Source organism: Lithobates pipiens, unplaced genomic scaffold, assembly GCF_037356315.1.
Source record: "Lithobates pipiens isolate NorthernLeopardFrog02 unplaced genomic scaffold, aLitPip1_a1.2 Scaffold_16, whole genome shotgun sequence".
NCBI classification, from domain to species: Eukaryota; Metazoa; Chordata; class Amphibia; order Anura; family Ranidae; genus Lithobates; species Lithobates pipiens.
This window is the reverse complement of record NW_027507748.1, coordinates 275,744,100-275,768,022: the sequence shown is the minus strand read 5'-3', so window position 1 is coordinate 275,768,022 and position 23,923 is coordinate 275,744,100. Positions and strand designations below refer to the sequence as shown.

Here is a 23,923-nt window from a genome sequence, read left to right as displayed (position 1 = left end):
GGAACCCTCCCCCCCTCCGGCGCCACAATTTGCACCTTTCAGGGGGGAGGGGGGTGCAGGTACCTGCACCCACTTCCGGCGTAGATTCTGCAGAAGCTACGCCCCTTTCCGAAGGTCCCCCGCTGTCTGCTGGGAAACACACGGATCCCAGAGACAGCAGGGACCATCCTTATTGCGCAGCGCGACTCGTGCATGCGCAGTAGGGAACCAGGAAATGAAGCCGCAAGGCTCCACTTCTTGATTCCCATTCCCAAGATGGCGGCGGCAGCACCCGAGAGACGATCGAGAGATCGGCTTCGGGTGCCGACATTGCGGGCGCGCTGGGCGGGTAAGTGTCATTATTTTAAAAGTCAGCAGCTGCAGTATTTGTAGCTGCTGGCTTTTATTAAAAAAAAAAAAAAAAAAAAAAAAAAAACACACACGGCGGACTCCCGCTTTAAATACATTTTCACTGCTCTCACCACATCAAGACAATGTAGTGACCTTTCTTCCCTGGAACAAGGTCTTGGGGGAAAAACCCTGGCAGGACAATATCTTCATTCAGATTAAAGCCTGACACCACTTTTGGAAAAAAACCTGGACGGGGGCTTAACACCACTCTGTCCTCATGAATAATCAAATATGACTCCTTACAAGAAAGAGCAGCCAATTCTGAAATCCTCCTTGCTGAGGATATAGCAAACGAAAATATCAGCTTCCTAGTCAGAAGGACTAAGGGAACATGCTGCAACGGTTTGAATGGCTGTTTTTGTAACACTGACAAAACTAAATTTAAGTCCCAAGGGCTTAAGAGTGATTTAACTGGAGGATTAATCCGCAGCACTCCTTGCATGAAACCCTGGACTAAAGAATGCATGGCAAGCAGTCTTTGAAATAAAAATTTATAAGGCTGAGACTTGGCCCTTAATAGTACTCAGGGCCAACTTCACCTCTACGCTTAATTGTAGAAAGGTAAGAATTCTGCCTATGATATATCTCTGATGGTACCAACCCTTGGACTCACACCAGGAAACATAAGCTTTCCAGGCTCTATAATATATAGCTCTAGAAGCTGGCTTCCTAGCATTAATCAAAGTAGAGATAACTGACCTGGAAAGCCCACGTTTATTCAGAATGTGGGTCCCAAATAGCCAAGCCATTAAATTTAGCATTCGTAAAGTAGGATGGAATATCGGCCCCTAAGAAAGGAGGTCTGGCCTTAGTGGGAAGAGCCCTGGACCCTCCACTGCCATCCTTACGATCTCTGCGTACCAAGACCTTCTGGGCCATGCTGGTGCTACCAGTATTACCGATTTTCTTTCCAGCTTGATCCTGCAAAGAACTTGTGGTAGCAACTGAATCAGGGAAAAGTGCATAGATCAGTAAAAACCGATCCCACGGGGTCGCCAACGCATCTGTTTCGTATGCGAGTGGGTCCCCTGTCCTGGATTCAAAGTTGACTAGCTTAGTGTTGAATCTGGATGCTAGAAGGTCTACGTCCGGAGTACCCCATCTTCATCAAACAGCCTGAAACACCTTGGGGTGAAGAGACCATTCTCCTGGGAATAACTGCTGGCGACTTAGATAGTCCACTTGCCAATTCTCTACCCCCGGAATGAAAACTGCCGATAGGTATGGGACATTCTCTTCTGTCCAAGTTAGAATCTGTTTCACCTCTCTCTGAGCTGAGAGACTCTTGGTGACCCCTTGTGATTGATATATGCCACAGCCGTGGCATTGTCGGACTGGATCCTGGCAGGACAATTCTTTAACCTGGAGGTCCAGGTTTCTAGAGCCAGATACACTGCCGAAATCTCTAGGATGTCGATGGGCAAGGCTCCTACTCCCCGGCCTGAAAAGGCTGGCATCTGTCATTACTACCTTCCAGATAATTGATCTGAAGGACTTTCCCTTCAGAAGGTTCCAAGATAGTAACCACCAACTGAGGCATTGGGACATTCATGGGGACAGCCACATTGGCAAGTCCAAAGCTTCAATCGTTTTGTTCCAAGCAGACAGAATACTGCTTTCAGTTTCGAATGGAATTGAGCATAGGGAACTGCTTCGAATTAAGCTACCATCTTCCCTAACAACCTCATGCAAAGGCGAACTGAAGGATTTCTCTTTGACCTGATTATCCACACCAGCTCCTGTATGGAGCTGATCCTTGCAGGAGGCAAGAACACCCTTTTTCTGGGCTGTGTCTATGATCAGGCCCAGATACTCCAGCCTTCTTAGTGGCTTTAAGGAGGATTTCTTAGGTAACTGCTTGTGATGGCTACACCTTGCTTCAAGCAAGCCACTGACTGGTCTATTAACAATAGATCGTCTAAGTAAGCCAAGACAGTTATGCCCTTAACCTGACTAGAGGTGGGGCTAATACCTTAGTGAATACCCGAGGTGCTGTAGCAAGCCCGAAGGGCAAGGCTATTAACTGAAAATACTTCTGTTCTACTTTGAACCGCAGAAACCTCTGGTGAGGAGGAAATATATGGACAAGCAGCTATGCATCTCTGATGTCGATGGACGCCAGAATTTTTTCTCCTTGCAGGATGGAAACGACTGACTTGATTGACTCCATGCAAATGGAGGGGATTTTCAGGAATCGATTTAGATTACGTAGATCTAGACTTGGTCTGATATCCCCATTTGGCTTTGGCACCGTAATTAGGTTTGAGTAGAACCGCAAACCTTGCTCGTTTGGGAATCTGTCTGATCACCCCTTGAGCCAATAATCAGTCTAATGCTTGCAACAGGGATTGCCTTTTCCCTGGATCCTTGGGAACGTTTGATCTCAGAAAACGAGATGGTGGAAACTCTCAAAGCTCCAGCTTGTATCCTAGAAACACTGTGGAGAGTTCATTTGTCCTGAATCTCCCTTTGCCAGACTTCTGAGTACATCAGAAGTCTTCCCCCCCCCCACCTTGGTGAGGGGAGATGCCTCTTCATAAGTTCTTGTATTCTGCTTTGCAGACTTGTAGCCCCAGGTCTTCCTTTATGCCTGGTCTGAGGGCAGAGGCCGAACAGTTTAAATGAAAGACGCTTACATTTTCTTTTGACTGGCAAAAGAGTACCATTTCCGCTGGAAATTGTTTGAATGTATTTATCCAAACTATCATCAAATAATCGTTCTCCCTTAAAGGGGAAACTAGTTAGAAGGTTCTTACAAGGCGTCTCAGCTGACCAACCCTTTAACCAAAGGGTCCTTCGCATATGTACAAGTACAAACGCAAGGCGTGATGCCTGGTGAATAGAATCCTTCATAGCGTCTACAGCAAAGCATAATGCTTTAGGTAGCTCGGCCAGTTCCTGTGCTTGTTGTGCAGGGAGCTCATCTGAGAGCATCTGTAAACTGGTCCTTTAAAGACTGACAGATGTCTTTAGCTGCAATTGCAGGCTGAGCAACAGTACCTGCTAAGAAAAAAAAAGGAATTTAACAGACCTTCCAACTTCTTATCTGTTGGATCTTTAAAGCATAAGCGCATTGTCCACTGGGTAAAAGAAAAAAAAAAGAAAAAATTTCACATTGGAAATCGCAGCGTCAACTGCTGGAACTTTCCATCTTTTAGTGAATCTTTCTTCCATATGATAGAGCTTTGCGGGTCTCTTTGGAAGGGAAAAAATGCTTATCCGGCACTACCTGTCCCCAGCCCTTCAGCTAACTCTGTTATGGGTAGCATGCAAGTAGAGCGAACCATCTTTGCAAGCCTCTGTACTTCAGATTGTAAAGTAGGGATCCTTGGGAACTTCAAGTATTGTTTCCTCTGCAGAGAAATAATCACGTCTTTCCTCCCAATCATCTGAGGGCAATACCCCATCCTGTCCCCATAATTCTCTTGGACCCTCCACTGACTGTAAAGAGTCTAGGGTGGGCGAGGGGGATCTAGGACGCTTCCTATACACTGGATGGAGGATGCGATTAAAGCCGCTAATCTTCCAAGCCTTGCAAGGCAGAGGAAAATGCACCTTCAGTCACCTCTACAGGGGCTGAAGTGTGTGAAGCAGTCACACCACCGCTAGCTTCCAATGACACACCTTGGCTTGCCATGTCTGATCTCTCCGAAGAGGAAGACAGTATGGAGGCATAACTGGGATTCCCAGCGCCTGGGGGGGGGTGACAGCTTAGGTACCTTTACGGTAGGTCTGGAAGACATAGTGCAAAGCACAAGCAGAGGTACACACAAAATAACAGTTCTTTTGCTACTAACAATCTGTCTGGAAATGCCTGTTTACACCCTTACGTGCCCAGCGCTCTGGTGTCTCTTCTTGCCGGCCACCGTGCCTTCTTCTAGCTCTTTTACAGGCGGTGGCCCGGTCTTCTGTCGCCGCTGTCGCCATCTTCTGTTCTTCTCTTCTTCCCGAGCGCCCCCCCTTCCCCAAGGCAGCCCCCCATGTTGAGGGCACGCGGCCTGGTACGACTCGGGGGGGGGGGGGGGGGGGGGGGGCGCTCGCTCGTCCCCCCCTTTCCTGGCTGGCCGGGTAGCGTGCTCGGACAAGGGTCTGATGTGGATCTAGGGGGCCGATTTTTCCGGTGTTGGGGTTCCCCTTTAAGTCCATACCAGGTGACGCGCTCAAAATGAGCAGACTTTTCTCTGGGCGGGAAAAGTCCGTTCATTTCAAAAGTACGGCGGACTGGCATACACACGGCCGGATTGTCGGCCGAAATGCGAGTCCGACAGAAAGATTGGAGTGCAAACCTACTTTCTAAGTCCGCCGTACTTTTGGGTAAAAAAAAAAAGTCAGCCGGAGGCTACACAAGGGGGGATTGTGGGACTTTTCCACCGGATTGTTTGATCATGTGTACACGGCATTAGTGTGACAGACTGCCTCTCTTCAGTTAAAAAGTCTTTCTGAAATGAGAGTGTCTGTGATATAAAGCCTCAGGTGGAACCTGATTGGCATCCTCAGCACTTCCCCTCAGCTATGCAGCGAGTGCTGTGTGTGGACGTTACATCCATACACAGCGCCACGTGACCTTGCGGACATGCCCCTCTGTGTTCTCAGGCCCTGCTAGGGACCCGGATGGCCAACACAAAGTAAGGCGAACGTACTATACACCTCTACGGGGGGGTTCTGTCAGCAGATTTATAGTTTTTTTTTTTTTTTTTACCACAGAAGCATAGGGCATTTCCTAATGTTACTAGGTGGAAGTGCTGGGTTGTAATTAAACCATGCAGCTAAAGCAGCTGCATCAACCAATTAGCCACCGCCTATATAGAAGTTTATACACATCTCTGTATTAGCAACTGCTGTATTTTTTACCAAATCCCACAAGATCTATAGTAAGAACCCCCTCTGCCGCTGGGACCACACATGTTCTGAGACAGAGCTGCACTAAGACACATCATAAGTAGTGTAAGTTACTCCTTATAGAGGAGACATTTATAAGGCATATAAGGAATATTGAAGGAAAAAGCAAAGCTTCTTCCCTTACCTTGTCCTTGCTGCAGGATACTGCTGATTTAACAGACAGATCCAACTTTCACCCAATCACGGCGGGCTGCGTTTAAACACGCTCAAAGACTGGGGCCCTTTTAAAAGGGGTTCCGCTCCTTTGGGCCTTGTATAGCACCCCTCAGGACAACTTTAGGAAATGTAGCAACACCGAAGAGTCCTGGTTCCTAGGGTCCAGCTCTCAAAGAGAAGCATTACAGGCAAAACCTCGTTCTTGCATCGAAGTCCAGGTACCATCCTATGGCCTCAGTGGCGAGGATAGATCTGATTGTGGAGGTTTATTTAAATCCAGCAGGATCCCTAGTGGAGCTCCGCAGAGCACATCTTCACTTGTGACCAACACCTTAGACATTGACGAAAAAACTGAGTGCTCCTGGAAGGAGGAGGGGTTATATAGGGGAGTCGACTTCCTGTATTGGTTATACCAGTGTCAACACCTGAAGGTAGGCCTATAACCCACCAAGTAATTACTTGAGACTCTGTGTCCTATGATGTACGATAAAGAAATGACATTTAGTGTTTTGGATTGAAACAAGAAAATATTATAGGGGGGTATGTTTTGTTCATATTTTATTCGACAGGTTCACAACCCCTTTAAAGCAGGAACGTCTAAATGCAGGTGTTACGTAGAGAAGTGCCCCATATGTACTGTGCATGCGCCGTATGGAACAGCTGATTTGCCGATAAGCTGGGCTGAGGTAACCAAGGCGCATGTACACATCGTAAGCGGTATCTCTCGATGGGAGATACCATCTCACCGACACAATTTAAACCTATACAAACAGTGGGGGAGACTGTAGTTCTCAGATTGTGCATCGCTGCTGCTGTAGGGCAGCTAGTGGCTGTGTTGAAGAGTTGGTTTTGTCTGTGTTGCAACCCGCCTTATCACACAGGCAAAACTGCTCATTCAACACAGCAAACCCACCCTGCAACACAGACATAACTAGACCATCAGTACTATAAAGCAGCCCCGCAACAGCCAGGCACAGTGTTAGAACTACGGTCTCCACCTGCTGTTTGTACAGGTTTTAATTGTGGCCGAAATGGCATCTCCCATCAACAGATGTCTCCTACGATGTGCACTTGCGCCCTGGTCGCGTCACTCCAGCTGATTGGCAAATCAGCTGAAGTGCAGCTCCATCCTGTGCATGCGTGGACCCTATTCAATGGGGGGCACTTCGATAGAACACAGGAAAGTGATCTAGGAAGCAAATGTTGTTTACACTTCCCAGATAACTCTTCTCCTGCATTTAGAAAATCAAATTTTCTTAAGTTCAGTAGGAAAGCTTCCTTGCACATTTACAATGCTCTCCATCAGAGAGGTCCCACCCCCCAATCATATATTGACATATTCCTTTTAGAACAGCTCAGCATGTGTCATGAATGCAAATATTGTTTACCTAAGCAGAAACATTTGCACAGCATGTGTAAATATCTGCAATGCGGAAATACAAGACATGAGACAACTTTATTCCATGTTAATTTATTGATAGAAATATTCTTTAAACAATAAGGAAAAAAATCCTCATTTTTAACATTTTATCATATTTTTCAGTTTTCCAAGCACTTCATCCCAGTCCCTTCCAACCCCCCACCCGACCAAAAAAAAAAAAAAAAACCCAAACACTCTGCACACTCATCTCATGCATGTCTGACCCTGAGCACACACCCTACCTACTGAACGCTCACACCATAAAAAAATACATGAAACAAGGAGCTTTTTATCCCAAAATTATATCTATTTTTATATATATTTATATATTTTCCTTTTAGGAGGCAGGGCTGGAAAGCATGTTTCTACAATAATACCTTCAGTATGATTACCAAAATGTTGGTTGCCAAGCTCCTCAACAGTACAAAAAGCATGTGTTCTTGATCCATACATTGATAACTAGCCTACTTGTTTACAAGAGAAGACACAAAACATGCAGTGGGAAATTTTGAACTAGTTTTAGAAAACTCAGTCTTGGTTTTAACAGCAGCTACAGAAATGTGCTAGTATTACCAGAAACAAATGGCATTTTAAAAGCATACATCAATGGCAATGTGCCAAGTGTTTCTCATCATAGAAACATGAAAATGTCACTAAACAGAGGTTGAAAAACTTGGGAAAAATTGGTGCGTTGTGTAATTGTTTAAACCATTAACAATTTGGAAAAGTGCGTGTTGACAAAAAACAAACAAAAAAAAAAACTGCCACAGATCTATAAAAACTGGAAGAAAGTTAAACGACAGATTGCTACTGTCATTCTGCAGCAAATAAAATCAAACAGATATCTGGCTGGCTGCTAAGATCAATACTGAAAACACGTTCCTCCAACTTTTATAAAACTGCCCTTAGTGAGCAAAGAACATCTGACAGCCCGAACCTACACAACCTACAAATACGTAGTGTAATATTTTGGGATTTATCGTACTTGAATTAAAAATGTCACTTTAATTACAGAGTCATCATTCATAATCTATGATGTTTAGAACTATAAGATACATTTAAACAAGACCAACTTAATTTAAGACTGCCCACCAGCTTCTGATCCTTCTGTGTCAAAGCCTATGTCAAGGCAAATAAAAACACATATTTAGTGCATCTCGGGAATAGATAAACAATTCCATCTTTTTTTCCTTTACGTATAGATGAATAACTGTTGGTGTCACAAATATAGTATGCTCCTTCCTTCCTCTTTGACGTAACACAGCACTGTATTCTTAGACATATGATATAGAAATTGGGAGCCAATGTCTATGTCATTTGATTCCTGGATGATGGTACAAGTTCCTATTATTCCTATCTTGGTATTTTAGTATAAGAGGCCACACTCATTTCTTAAACATGTGGTGTCAGCTGTGATTTCTCCATTTCTGATGGATTACAAACAATGCAGACTTCTCATCTACGCCTCCTCTTCCTCTCCATAACCCCTCTTTATGTGCAGGCAGCGAGCACAGGAAGAGATCAGCTCAGAAGAATCCTGGCAAAAGTAACAGGTATTTTTTACACTTATCGAACTGCTATAACAATTTTAGTGGAATATTTTGACGAAAAAGGGGTATGGTTTACATACACTTTAAACGAATGAAGGAGTTGTCTCTCCCACAGCCTACTCAAAAAACAGGAGCAAGATACTAATCTTCAATCACTAGCTGCAATGGCACCCCTAATTGCCCGGGTTTAACCTGTATTATCTGACGTTGCCCTTCCTGAGCCCCAATAAGTTGAAGAAAGTGCAGAAGGGGGCGCTCCAATTTTCTACACCGAATAGTCAAAGCAGCTGCCACCATCAAGCAACAGAAAAGAAACCTCTGTATACATAGGTAAATACAATGAACGCATGCAGCAGAAAGTATACAAACTTATCAGTGAAAGTTAACTTATTCAACCTCCTTCCAAAGAATTCATAATTGTAAGCATTTAAAACATCAATTCCAAATCGGCAGCCGAATTAGCCATGGCACTGCCATCTTCCTAGAGTAATTACTGTAACCCCCCCCCCCCCCCCACCTCCCCATTAGCTATGACATATAACAATTACACTGTACACGGAAGAAAGTAGGAATGATGGAATTCATGTGTTTTTTTTTGTTCATTCCTAATTACCAATTAATAAGCAGTTTTAAATATTTTCTAATCAACTACAACATATACTTTCAGCAGTATATGTTTATTATCTGTATGTAGGCGCATGCAGCCATTTATACCAGGATTCTTTATCTTGTGCTGTTGCCTTTTACTTCTTTCTTTCATATCACTCGAATGCTTTAGAATGATAACACCTACTCTAGTTGCTTTGAATATTAAGACAAGAAAAACAAAACTCTCCCTAAAATGGTATAGCCTATTTAAGCAGGTTAGCAGATATGCCTTGCCTTGATTGAACACGTATAAACCTAACTATTATTCACAAGCAACTCCTCCAGAAAACAAAAAGCTTGGGCCAGAACCTTACCTATAGTATCATGGAACACCATTTGTACGCTGGAAATCTACTAAACATTATGAGTATTTTTTTTTCTCTTTTTAACAAAGCATAAGCAGAATACATCTTTGCAACCTCCCCCTACAAAAAGGAAAAAACTCCGATAACATTTACTTCTGCAAAACTGCTGCCAGTGATTTAAAAAGTAATCAGAAACTAAACCAAGCACTCTAGCAATTAAAGAGAAACAACATTTTAGCAACTTTTTATCTAAATTTGGTTTTTAGGCTGCATTCGAAAAAAATCACACAAGATTGTGGTTCAGGTTTTTAAACATGAAACTATTTGCAGCTTGATATCAAATTGGAAACCATGGCTTTTAAGTGAAAAAACACAAAAAATCTACATATTAACATTTGTATCCATGTTCTTGCTGTCTATTCTTAGCTGGCGTGCAAAGGTTGTGAGAAAGAAAAGAGGAAAAAAAAAAAAAGAAAAAAAAGGGAAACATCTCTTAAAAAAGGAGCAAGAAAGGCAGCACCCGGAGTATAATCATCAGGGTCACCAACACCATTATTCCCCAAGTGATCTTCAGTAGGTAACTTGCAGAAGATGTCCTATTTCATGGAGTGGGAAAAGGACACAAGGCATGGGACAAGAATAAAGCTGCTTTTAGGATTCTCCAAAGGGATAAGGCCCATGCATACTCTGAAAGAGAAGAAAGATTTATAAGAACATACGTTAAGAAAATTTTACAGTAAGTATGCAAGTCTGCATCAATACATTTTTGATGTGACAATATACAAGCTATTGAAAAGTTTTTTGTTTTTTTAAAAGCTATGCCATAGAAAAATAAAAAAAAAGGCAGTCCCTAAGGCCCTATTCACACCTGAGCAATTTTCTGCTTGAAGCTCTAGAATGCGCAACGAGGCAAATCCCATTCATTTCAATGGCCCCTGTTCACATCAGAGCGTTCAGTCGCTTGCAGAAAAATGCCCGTCGCTCAAGAAAGTATATGAGCTTCTTTAATGGGAACGCATTAAAATGTGCCACAAGTGTTTTACAGCACATTTTCTGCTTTGACCCCTAATCTCCTCCACCCCTCCTCCCCCTAGTGCTTTCTATTGGCTAAACAAAACACCTGAAGCACCAAGAAGCTTGTAATATATTCAAGTGTTTTTAGAAATGTGTCTGAATTTGACCTCCTCAGGTCTGAAGTTTCACACAAGTGATTTGCTTAGATTGAGAGTAAGGATGAGCTCCGGCATGTTCACACAGCCCACAAGCAGAGCCCGCCAGGAAGTTGGCACTGTGCTGATCACAGGCAGTGAGACATTGTCCCGATGCGCGGCTGCAGAGATCAGGAAATGTCTCTCTAGCTGTGATTAGCGCAGGGCTTCCTGGTGGGCTCTGCGAACACGCCGGAGCTCATCCTTAATTGAGATGTCTTAACCCTGCCGGCCAGAGGCCTTTTGCATGCACATACTAAAATGGAAATATACAGTTTGTTTGTTTTTTTTACATGAAAATGCATTTAAACCACAAACACATTTTGAAAAAGCAGACACCCTGTAGAATAAAATGGTGGTAGTTGCCAACTGATCCCGTTTGTCAAATCTGTATCTTCGTACAAATGTAAACACAAATACATTTTAGTGTACACACATTTTTGGCGCAATATAAATCCTGTATAATAAAATTATTATTATCCCCAATGTTAGGTAAAAGAAGAAAAAAAAAAAAAAAAAGGAGGATGAGTCACAAATATCAACCCTCAAAATAGCAAAAAAAAAATATATGGTACCCAAAACCGTCCATAGCTTGGGCTTTCAAAATACTTTGACCAAGAAAATAATGGACATTAAGAATGTGGCTTGGATTACTTAAAATGAAACAGCAATATTTATCTACAATATCTCCAAGGAAATATACAAAAACTATTCCTGGTTTATTTGATTCTGAACTATACGTGTAAATTGAAAGAGCGGATCACATTGGCCTCTGTACAATGTAAGGAGACTGTCTGCTACTAGGGGCACCTGCTATTGTGTAAAGGTGTGCTGTGTTTATGTTTATGATAATGTGTGTTGTGTCTTCTGAGTTAAAAGATGGCAAGTCTGCCCTGAAAGGTCATACCTCTGAGTCACCTAGGCCAGTGGTCATCAACCTTGTCCTCAGGGCCCACTAACAGGCCAGGTTTGCAACATAACAGAAATACATCACAGGTGATATCATTTGTTGCTCAGTGATTGCAGTATTCTAGTCTGCATCTACCCAGGGTAATATGTAAAACCTGGCCTGTTAGTGGCCCCTGAGGACAGGGTTGAGGACCACTGATCTAGGCTGTTTAACCACTTTAATACCATGCACTTTCACCCCTTCCAGCCTAGGACAATTTTCAGCTTTCAGCACTGTCGCACTTTGAATGACAATTGCGCTGTCATGCAACACTATACCCAAACAAAATTTTTATCATTTTCTTCCCACAAATAGAGCTTTCTTTTGGTGGTATTTGATCACCTCTGGGTTTATTTTTTGCTAAACAAACTAGAAAACATGTTTAAAAAAATAAATAAAATAACATTTAAAAAATGTTCTCATAAACTGACAGGTGACACTGATAGGCAGCACTGATGATTAGGTAGTGATGTGTTACCGACAGGTGTTACTGCTGGGCACTGGCTGTCTTATTATGGGGACACTGCTGGGCACTTATTGGCATGTGATTGACACATCTGAGGGGGCTGTGCTAATAAACAATGTGCGGATTACTAGCACTTCCTGGTTCACACGATGATCAACTTTGATTAGTCACAGTTTAGTTCACTTTAGCACATTTTTGTATTTTTCACTAGACAGCACAACATGTGATATGTGTGCTGGATTTTCAAGTTTGATTTCACTACCAAACTATTGGGTGACTTATATCCAGTTTTGATGTTTTTGGTTAAAATTTTTTGACATTATAGCGCTACATTGTTTGTTATCATTTGTTATTTAGACTTAGTTTGTTTGTATGTTAGCTGCTGTTTTGTGTTATATCACAATTTTTGTCATTTGCATAGGGAGCACAGTGTTTTCCCCCTCTTTTGATTTCACTCTGTCCCCCATGCGAAAGGATTCATGTCTTGGGTAAGTACAGACTTTCTGATTGTGACTCAATGTGCATGAATTCAGAGAGACTCAAACCTTTAAGCCGGCCATAGACAGCAGTTTTCTTTCCGGCAACCACGGGTTGCAGAAAAGAAAAACGCTTGATTACACCATAAACACCATGTTAATGATTACACCATGAACACAATAATTATGGCTAGCGGCTAGAATAGCGACCAGAGCGAAGAACTACAAAATGTAACAAAACAAACAAAAAAAAAAAAAAAGAAGGAAGGAGAGGGGGTATCGAGGGGGAAAGAAGTTCAATTTTTAGAGTTTTTTACTTTAAGTTACAAATCCACAGGAATATTATGACAGAAAGGTGACATTCATTCTTAGGATAGTTCAGTGACATGGTACACATTTCTCCCATAGATTTATTTTTCCACAGAAGCAAGAAAGGTGCACACATTCACATCAATCAATAACGGTTTTTGACAGTGCATTTTATTTTTGGATATCCTGTTGTCGCCCGCATAACACATATATGCAATAGCAAAGAGGGTGGGCAACCACATGTTGCACAAAATCGTTTATGTATCCGTTCAGAGCTTTCTGTGCTGACAGTGCGCTGTGTGCCCCCAACACAATCACAGTAGTTACATGATCAGCTGATCATTCCCACCCCGGGGGAAAAAAGACCCTACTAAAGCAGTGCTGGGGCTGGGCAGAAAAGGGGTCAAATTAAAGTGGTATGAAAACCCAAAAGCAATCTTTTTTTATAATGCTGCTTCCCAGTTCTTAGATGTGCTGGGTGCTTTTTTTATTTTCACCTGGTGATCCGGCCAGTAAGTGTTGTTTTTCAACTAAAAATTGAGCTTTACTTACTTTCCCTACAATGGTTCCCGTCCCTCGCCATATACTTCTGTGTGCTGGTCTTCGGCTGTCTTCATTTGCTCGGCGTGGGATGACGTCAATCGTACCTACGCACAGGAGCCAGTTATCCCAGCACACAGGAATTGAGACTAGACAGTTCGATTTACATGCCAGAGAATGCTGAGAGCAAGCAAGCAAGCAAGTAGGTGGATTTTATTGCAGAAGAGATATTGAATGTCCTGCCTGCTTACACTTTAGTTCCACTTTAACACTGACAGGGGTGCTTACAGTGGTCAGCTTTAGGTTATTTATGCAAAACTTTTATCCCAAAAAGGAAAAGAAAAGATTGCTGTAACTGCTTATAAAGTGTTAGCTGGAGTTTGGCTTCAGTTTGTTAGTGTACTTAGATCTGCTAGCACATTTAACAAGTGTCTATTGCTCCTTCATTCAGAGTGGGGGCACTAATACAGGAGGTGCGTTACTGGCCAGTTCACCCCTTGAGAACAGAGGGGGAAAAAGCCAAAAAAATAAAACAAATGCAGCCACCACACCTAATGACTGATGAGCTACAACATATTACATTTTTGGTTTTGGGTTTAATACTGCTTTAAGGTCATTGATGCATTTGACCATCAGTGTTTGGCTCAAAATAAAGCACAGTTGAATCAACCTGCGAAAAATAAATATATGAAAAAGTCAGTAGGAAGGAAAGTAACATAAGGCAGACTATTTGCTATACAAATGTTAGCATTAAGTTTTCTTTGGTTTGCATTCTCTTTCTCTGCATTATGTTGCCGTTTTGTTCCTGTTGGCTTTTCTACATTGAAATTTAATGAAAAAAATAAAAGAAATCACTTTCTTGGAGTGCATTGATGTCCACAGTATTTTATGTTCATAAACTGTGGATTATACTGCCACCTGCAGGAGAATTGGACAACTAAACCCTCTCAACCAACATCAACTATTTTTAATCCTTACGCTGCTGTCAAAAGTATATAGCTAAGGAGGTATATTTACTTGTTTTAACTACTTGTTGCCTGCGCAATAGCTGAAAGACGGCTACAGCGCAGGCCCTAATTGCCGGGAGGGCGTCCAAGGATGTCCTCCAGAGCAAGCGCTGTCTGTGCATCCCTGCGGCAATGCTCTGTGATCACAAGGTCTACGAGACTCGGCTGATCACAGTAAGGGGTCAATCCCGGCCCCTTACCATGTGATCAGCTGTCAGCCAATGTAGACAGCAGCTTGATAATCTGTAAAAAAAAAAATAAAAGCTGATCACTGGCTTCTGTCAAAAGGGACATCGGTCCCTCACACAGAAAGCCACGGCTGCATTTTATGCGCTGACCAGTGTCAGCTGCCAGTGCCCACTGTGCTACCTACCAGTGCCCACACTGCCACCCATCAATGCCCAGCAGTGCTGCCAATCAATGCCCATCAGTGTCTCAGATTAGTGCCACCTGTCAGTGTCACCTACCAGTGCCGCCTTATCAGTGCCCATCAATGGAGAAAAATTTGCGGTTTTCAAAAAAATGTAACTATGAAACAGTTTTGCTTTTTTTTTTTTTTTTTTTTTTTTTTTTTAAATGATCTTTTTTTTGTTTTATTTAGCAAAAAATGTAAAACCCAGCAGCAAATAACCACCAAAAGAAAGCTCTATCTGTGTGAAAAAAATAATACAATCATTTGTTCAGACAAAGATTACATTTCAGGCTAATTTGTTTGCACCCTTCCTTAGATCAGTCAGAACACATCTGAAGGTTTTCACCACAGTCATCTACTTTATATGTGTTTCACAAGCATCCTCACACATGGAATCAATATGGTTAATCATTCTCAGTTTCTATCCAATCAATGTCAGTAACAAAAGATTTCCAAAGATTTGATTGAATAAAGCAACACATTTTTAAGTGCAGCAACCTTTGAAACTTTACTCTTATATATACACAAGGTTGGTGAGAGGACTGGTTTACTGGCACTAGATTGAAAGCTGTGTGCGGTTCTCCTCTACACTTCAACCCGTATAATATATATTACAAATACACACATTGATACCCAACATGTCAGGCTTCAAAATTGCACCCACTCGTGGAATGGTGACAAACTGACCATTACAAAATCTCCATAGATGATGTTCAGAATTGTTTACCGGTTACCAGTTTTGAGTCATAGCGTAGGTCTTTTGCTAGAATTATTGCTCTCGCTCTAATGATCGCGGCGATACCTCCCATGTGTGGTTTGAACACCGTTTTCATATGCGGGCGCGACTTACATATGCTTTTGCTTCTGCGCACAAGCTCTTCCGCACGGGGGGGGGGGGGGGGGGGGGGGGGGGGTTGGGGGGCTTTCAATTTTTATTTTATTTTTTTTTTACTTTAAAAAAAAATTAAAATGCAATTTACATCGTCCTTTTAAAAAAAAAAAAAAAAAAAAATTGTGAGTCACTTTAATTTCTATTACAAGGGATGTGCACATCCCTTGTAATAGAAAATAAGCATGATAGGACCTCTTAAATGTGAGATATGGGGTCAAAAAGCTCAGATGTCTCAGAGTGGAGAGGACCCGATCCACCGCTACCGAGGGCTCTGGAATGCCGCGGAGAGGGCCGGAGAGAGCAGGAGGGCCCCTCTCCCACCCCCCATAAAAGCGAACTTGCCGCGAAGACCACTTTTATCTTTGATCAGAAAGAGGACCGTCCGCCATCTAAGACTATACCAGGGTTATGGCAGCTATCTGCTGCCATAACCCCGGTATTCTACGTCAAAGTACCGACATACATATAGTCAGTGGTGAAAGCTCCTAGTGACTGAGTGGAGAAAACAGGACATAGGCTGCCTCGAGAGTCCACCAGCAGAACCTGAAAGAATTTATCACGGAGGAGCAACCCAGGCATGCAAATAAAAGGAGGTTCCTGAACATGTGACCAGACAAAAAAAAAAAAAAGAAGATGTAATTAAATGAGATTGTGAAAGATGTCGGGATTAGACTAAGGTACCCCAGATAGTCACTTTGTTAAAAAAAAAAGGTACCCCAGATAGTAACAAGGTAAGGGCAGGAGCCCAAGAGGAATGCAGGATCAATATAGATAGACATCACACATGTGGGCATATATACAGGCTGTAGTGGAAATCTCCTCCTTCCTGATCTCTCAGCACTGGAGAAAGAAACTGTGCAGTTTAACATGTGCCTGTGGTATACAGATCATCCAAAAAGGTATACAGTGGCAGTATTTTAAATGTAAAAAGATGATTTATAAGCTTTGGACACTGTTTGGGGGGGGGGGGGGGGGGTTTGAGGTTTAAACATACCACAGACACAGATTTAGCTAATGTGATATAGGACATCTTTATAACAACTTGTAATGCGATTTGACAGTTTCACCCTATTGGCCACATTGGATTTTCAATGTAGTTCCTGCACTACTTTTTTCAAGTTCAGGTGCGACTTGCATAGACATCTGTGCATGAAGTCGCACAGATGTCTTCCAAGTAATAGTGAAATGCTACTTTGAAATTTTGCACAATTTTAATGTCATGATCAGTGTGATCGGGGGTTGAAGTATTTAAAAAATAAAAAAAAAAATGACAAGCCGCAATGCCATTGCATATATTACATTTTATATTGTGGTGATGTTTTTCAGCAATGTTTTACGCTGATGTAGGGTATATAAACCCATCATGCTGTGTCTGCTATTATTGTTAGAAAAACTGTCATAGTTTCATAGTTAGTAAGGTTAAATAAAGACACCAGTCCATCCAGTCCAACCTGAGTGAGTGTCTACAATTGTCCCTATCCCTTTACATTGCACACTCACATCAGTCCCTACCCTCAAGGAGCCCACAATCCAAGGTGCGCATTCATATACTAAGGGCATTTTTGGACAGAAGTCAATTAACCTACCTGCATGTCTTTGGAGTGTGGGAGGAAACCGGAGTACCCGGAGGAAACGCAATGCAGGCCCAGGGAGAACATGCGAACTCCAGGCAGGTAGTGTCGTGGTTGGGATTCGAACCTGCGACCCTTCTTACTGCTAGGCGAGAGTTCTAATCACTACACCACTGTGCTGCCCATACGGGAGATATAAATGGAGGGTCTACAGGAGACCCGACAGAAGTTTAGCTACTGCAGTAATTAGGACAGATGGTGCACAGCCATCATGGGACGTGTCAGTAAAATGGACAAGGGGTCCTGTGCAAGAACTGGAAGGTCCTTGTAATCCTCCCTGAGTCTGGGTTCACACTTAAAACGGATGTGGCCATCAGCAGTCCCTGTTCTCCGTTTCAGGGACAAATTGGGCACAAATTGTTGTCTGACTTTGGACCTGAAACGGAGCCAAAAACACACAGGACCCCTGTGCCGTTTGCTCTGCACCCACAACAAAGATGTATGAACCGGCTCCATAGAGAGCCGGTCACAATCTCTTATCATGCAAATTTGAAGCGGGGAAACTGTCATCCAATTCGCACTAGTGTGAACCCAGCCTAAAAGCTGAAGGAGATGACAACCCCTTATAACTGTGAAGATGCAAGGAGGTGTAGGGAATCAGTCTGCTTTTTGTAAAGCAGCAAATAGGAACAGGTAGTAAAGAACAGAGTGGACAGCAAGAGACTTTGTGTACATCTCAAAAGGACAGAATTAAATAAATGGTCCAGGATATCTCTGCTCTAAAGTGGAGCAAACGTCAGTAGACATCCCCCCCCACCTCCATGAGTGGGGGAAAAAAGCTTCATTGTGAAGGTTTCTGAACAGGTCCAGTAGGCTTAAAAGGGAAGAGTCTCATGATGGATCTGCAGCATATTACACTTGGAGTGGGGTCAACAGATAGTACACATAGGGCAAGTCCATAAAGAGCTGCATTTGTGGATAGTGGAAAAGGAACCCCCTTCCCTCTGTAAAGACCTTAATGTATTCCTCAAGGGACTTTCCAAAGTGGAGATGACCTTCAAAAGGAATGTGCATAAGGCACCCTTTCCCCAAGCAGGGTGAGCAGATCAAGCTCTAAAGCCATGAAGTTCTGTGCATATGCACAGAAAGGAAGAAACGTTTTGGAGATTTGACAAATAACATTCTCCATTGCATATAAACAAAACTGTAGGGCCAAGCCAAGAGCTGTAGTCTTGCAGAAAGAAGAGGAGAACGTTCAAGCGGTATTAAACCCAAAGGCAAATGTAATATATCGCAGCTTACCAATCATTAGATGTGGTTGTCGCATCAATACTCCGTTTTTAGTTTTTGTTTTCACCTGGTGATCTGGCAAGTAACACATCCCCTGTATTAGAGTGCCCCCACTCTTAATGAAGGAGCACAGGGGGCACCTTTTGACAGCAGCATTGTCAGTCTGGGTAGAGTGTAAAACGTACTAGCAGATTTTAAAGCCAAACTCCAGATAACACTTTATAAGCAGTTACAGCAACATTTTTTTCCATTTGGGATAAAGGTTTACGTTGGTGGTAAATGGTTTGTCTCATCCCTCTAACTGCAACATCTCCAAGATTAATTGTTCTAGAAAGAAAAAATGACTTACTAGCTGGATCATCAAATTAAACTAGAAGGGAAAATAAAGCCAAAAAAAATAAAAATGCAGCCATCACATTTAATTGGTGAACTGAAAAATAATAAATGTTTGCTTGGGTTTAATACTGCTTTCATCGTTAAGTTCTCCAGTCCAGTTCGCCATAGTCTGGACAACTGACAGGTGTGACAAAGGCCTATCAAATGATTTCTTGAAGGAGGGAATACCCCCAATAGGAACAGTAGATTTAATATTTAGTGCAAGAGTGGAAACAGTCTATTTCTGAATTTCTTTTCCATAGGGCAGCGTTTCTCAACTCCAGTTCTCAAGGCGCCCCAACAGGTCATGTTTTCAGGATTGCCCTCAGATGAAATGGCTGTGGTAATTACTAAGGCAGTGAAACTGATCAAATCACCTGTGCAAAATAATGAAAATGCTGAAAACATGACCTGTTGGTGTGCCTTGAGGACTGGAGTTGAGAGACACTGCCATAGGGTAAACAGCAGCAAACCTGTTAGGAGGAGTGAATAACCTTAGTGTTTGACCAATCGTATATAACCCAATTAACTTGATCAAGAATAGGGCAAGGCTTTCTAGATATTGCCTTCCTTTTTGTGCCCAACTGAATATCTAGATGCTGTGCCGAACTAGGTGTATCTGGCCAGAGACTAGTATGCACTGCTTTAATCTATCCACCAAATCCAAGGCTGAAGGATTAATGTTTCACAATTTTGGTGGTGAAAAATTTTCAGCAGCTTTTGCCAAAATTTCAGCACCCCCTTGCCTTCACCAAATGAAAGTGAGCCAGGCAATTTAGTTCTAATGCATAAATAAGGGGAGGAGAAGCAGAATACCGTTTACAACTGATGGACCCTGCCCTTTCCAGAAGCGGAGATGGCCTTTTAAATTGATCATAGGCCCCTTTCACACTGGGGTGGGAGCGGCGTCAAAACAGCGCCATTTTTAGCTCCACTTTACTGTCGTTTTAGTGGCGGTATTCGGCCACTAGTGGGGTGATTTAACCCCCGCTAGTGGATGAAAAAGGGTTAAAACCGGCGCAAATCGCCGCCACAGCAGCGATTTGCCGGTGGTATAGCTGCGCTGCCCCACTGATTTCAATGGGTAGGAGCGCTCTAAAGATGCTGCTGGCAGGAACTTTTTAACGTCCTACCAGCGCACCGCTCCAGTGTGAAAGCCCTCAGGGCTTTCACACTGGAGACACAGCAGTGGCGCTGCAATGCCTGCAAAGCGCCCCAGTGTGAAAGGGGCCTTAGTCAAACAGGCCACATGTTGCGTGTTTATGAGGGAGCTAGATTCAGGGGGTTTGAGTGGTGTCAGTGTAAGACCTTGCTCCAAAACAAGGGAAAAGCTATGAATGTGGGAGCCATAGGATGGAGCCAGGATCTCAGACCTAGACAACACCCTGTGGCTAACTACACTCATCGTATCAAGTGCCAAGAAGTGTCTAATCCTGGATCCAGGGTCAAAGCAAACATTGCCAAGCTGGTTCTGTTTCCACTGAGCCCAGGTACGGGCCCCAGAGTATACACTGAGGGTAAGCAAAATTGGGACCAGTTAGAGAGTCAAAAAGGCAATAAGCAGTCAGATCTTGATAGAAGTGTTAGTTGAAGGAGGAAAGGAAATCTGGTGAAAAAAAAATGAACCACTTCTCCTGTAGGAGAATATTTTTTTCATCACCCAAGACACCAGCAAAAGATTGAAACCTCACAGAGCGGGTGGGGTTATATGCATACACTTGGTCACAGCAAAAGGTTTTGACATTGTCTAATCACCTGGAGGTAGTGGCATATAACCCATGGCCCAAAGCCCTGAATACACGCACGGCCCGAATGTTGGGAGATATCAGCCGGTTCCAATAAAAAAACTTTCAACACTCGGCTTGTTTGTCAGTCAGTCCCGACAGAAGCCGTTTGGTTGCCTTCTGTTGGATGAGCACGCTGGAAAACCAGCAGCCACCTGCCACATGTTAGTACAGCAGCTCTGACCGGGTTTTTGTTCGTTTACCCGCTGGGTTGAACATGAAAGAATGGTTAGTGTGTGCCAGGCTTAAGAATCAATGCCTGTGTCCTATAATGTATATGATTGAGATAATGTTGGGATAATTACTGTATGTGTGGGCTTCTGAAAGCACACCAGGCAAATCAAAACAGAGTTTCTACTAAATATGCTATGACTAATAGGACAAACAAATATATCTGCCAGTGATTAAGACCTCTTGCACACGATACTCCTGTTTGAGCGTCTACTTTTTCAGACCTTACTTTTTTGTATTTTCGCGCATATGCGGTCATGCAGTGAATGTCTCACAGTGTGCATTAGAAGCTGCTCTTTCCCCTCCACCCTGACATCCCTGGCGCACCCCTTAAATTCACAAGGTTCCTGTTTTTGTAATTGTGGAGGGTCAACATTCCACATGGGCGTTACCTAGGGCAGTCTACATGCAATCGTATATATATATATATATATATATATATATATATATATATATATATATATATATATATATATAAAAAAAAAAAATAGTGCTGGAGTCGTTAGTGGTATTGCTAGCTTAGCTTTAGGTATTGATGTAGGTAACCTGGCTCTTGGGCAGGCAGCGTCTACACCCCAGAGTATCTCCACAATCTCCTCGGCTTGTAGTGTAATGTACCAAAAATGTAAATTTGAATGCCACACCACTGCTAAAAAGTCTAGATAGGAATTAATTCCAATAATGGTCAGGTGGACAATTGAAAGAGTACTCAACGGGATTCGAGGGTCCAACATACTCCCTTAATTTCAAAGCCCTGATGAAGGGAGCACGTTGGACCCTTTAACCACTTGCCGACCGCCTCCTGTACATATACGTCAGCACTTTGAAGAGGGATATCTCGGTAACGGCAGCAGCTGCTGCCACAACTGAGATATCCATCTTTACAGGAGGCGGTCATGTTTACGATAATTGTGGTCTCCGCAGCAAGTTCGCCGCGAGATCGACGTTATCGGCAGCGGGAGAGGTGCCACCCCCCCTCCCGTGCCCTCTGCCGCTTAACGGAGGCGATCGGGTCCTTCTTGCTGCTGGGTATGGAGATGGGTGAGGCCAAGATGGCTCCCACCCATCTCTATACCATAAGAGGGCGGAAGCTACGTCAAAACGTCACTTCCACCCATACCTCTTAAAAAGGAACATTTTTTCAATGTAATTTTTTCAAACTACATTTTTTTTATTGCTTTTTTTTATTGCATTTAAGTCCAAATATGAGATCTGATGACTTTTTTCTATTACAAGGGATGTTTACATTCCTTGCAACAGGAATAAAAGTGATCCATTGTTTTTTTTAAACAGTGTAAAAAGAAATAAAATCAAGTAAAATAAATAAGAAAAAAAAAAAAACACTTTTTTTTTTTTTTTAAACACCCCGTCCTGACGAGCTCACACGCATAAGCGAACGCATACGTGAGTAGCGACTGCATATGAAAACGGCAGTCAAACCACACATGTGAGGTATCGCCGTGATCGGTAGAGCGAGAACAATAATTCTAACCATAGATCTCCTCTGTAACACAAAACATGCAACCTGTAGAATTTTTTAAATGCCGCTTATGGAGATTGGGGGTAAAAGTTTGATGCCATTCCACGAGCGGGTGCAATTTTGAAGCATGACATGTTGGGCATCAATTTACTTGGCGTAACATTATCTTTCACAATATAAAAAAAAAAAAAAAAAAAAAAAAAATATATATCAGGCCAATTTTACTGTTTTACGATGTGAAAAAAAGTATTGCAACGACCGCCATTTTATTCTCTAGGGCAGGTGTCTCAAACTGACGGCCCTCCAGCTGTTGCAAAACTACAAGTCCCATCATGCCTCTGGGACTCGTGCTTGTAACCGTCAGCCTTGCAATGCCTCATGGGACTTGTAGTTTTGCAACAGCTGGAGGGCCACCAATTTGAGACCCCTGCTCTAGGGGGTTATATAAAAAAAATATATATAATGTTTGGGGGTTGCAAGTAATTTTCTAGCAAAAAAAAATAAAAATAAAAAAAAGTTTTAAACATGTAAACAGCGAGTCTGAAAAAGAGGCCTGGTCCTTAAGCGGTTAGCCACTTGTTTACTGGGCACTTAAACCCCCCTCCTGCCCAGATACATTTTCAGCTTTCAGTGCTGACGCACCTGGAATGACAATTGCGTGGTCATACAACACTGTACACAAATTACATTTTTATCTTTTTTTTCCCCTCACAAATAGAGCTTTCTTTTGGTGGTATTTAATTACAGCTGGGAGTTTGTTTTTTTTCTAAACAAAAAAAGATGCAAAAAAAAAAAAAAAAAAAAATCATGTTTCATAGTTTGTTATAAAATTTTGCAAACAGGTAATTTTTCTCCTTCATTGATATGCGCTGATGAGGCGGCACTGGTGGGCACTGATAGGCACAGCTAAGGCGGCACTGATGGGGACAGATAAGGCAGTACTGATGAGCACAGATAACATGGCACTGATAGGTGCAGCACTGTTGAGGCAGATTGTGGGCATGGATAGGTGGCACTCTGGGCACTGATGAGCAGCACTGTTGCCTATTCTTAGGTGGCACTGGCAGGAGGCACAGGTGGGCACTGATGAGCTGGCGCCAGCTCGCTGTGATCGGGACTGGTGCGTCTCTCGCGGCCGCCGGTGATTGGCTTTTTTTTCCTCCTCACGCTGTCAGCGCGAGGAGGAATAGCCGGTTACCGGCTCTGTTGTCATCACATGATCAGCTGTCATTGGCTGACAGCTGATCACATGGTAAGGGGTCGGGATCAACCCTTTACTCCGATCTGTGATCCAGCGAGTCTCAGACTCGCTGATCACAGGGAGCGCAGGCCGCTCGTGCACAGGACGTCGTCATTCGGCTATAACGTGGATCTCTAGTGGTTAAAAAGCGCATTTTCACTTTTGTAGCAAAATTGTGATGACACCTACTTTGGATTCGTTACCATAGCAAATTATTTACATATAGTATCTCCCCCTCTCTCTCCCTCTCCCCCTCTCTCTCCCTCTCCCCCTCTCTCTCTCTCTCCCCCTCTCTCTCTCTCCCCCTCTCTCTGATATATCTATC

At 42.9% G+C, this 23,923-nt stretch overlaps 1 protein-coding gene across 5 annotated transcripts in view; it reads right to left on the bottom strand.

Moving 5' to 3' along the window:
* Nucleotides 1–6,900: 6,900 nt before the first annotated feature.
* The window catches only part of ILRUN (inflammation and lipid regulator with UBA-like and NBR1-like domains), a 69,141-nt gene continuing 52,118 nt past the window's right edge, over nt 6,901–23,923 (bottom strand). For 3 of the 5 annotated variants that reach the window (XM_077481436.1, XM_077481439.1, XM_077481437.1), the window contains exon 5: nt 6,901–10,055. Coding sequence is in view for 4 of the 5 variants with exons in the window: in XM_077481439.1 (XP_077337565.1) it covers nt 10,020–10,055 (36 nt within the window). In the remaining variant the exon portion in view is untranslated. Of the gene's footprint in view, nt 10,056–13,328; nt 13,424–23,923 lie in introns of all 5 variants that reach the window. The other 2 variants (XM_077481435.1, XM_077481438.1) reach the window with 1 other exon arrangement.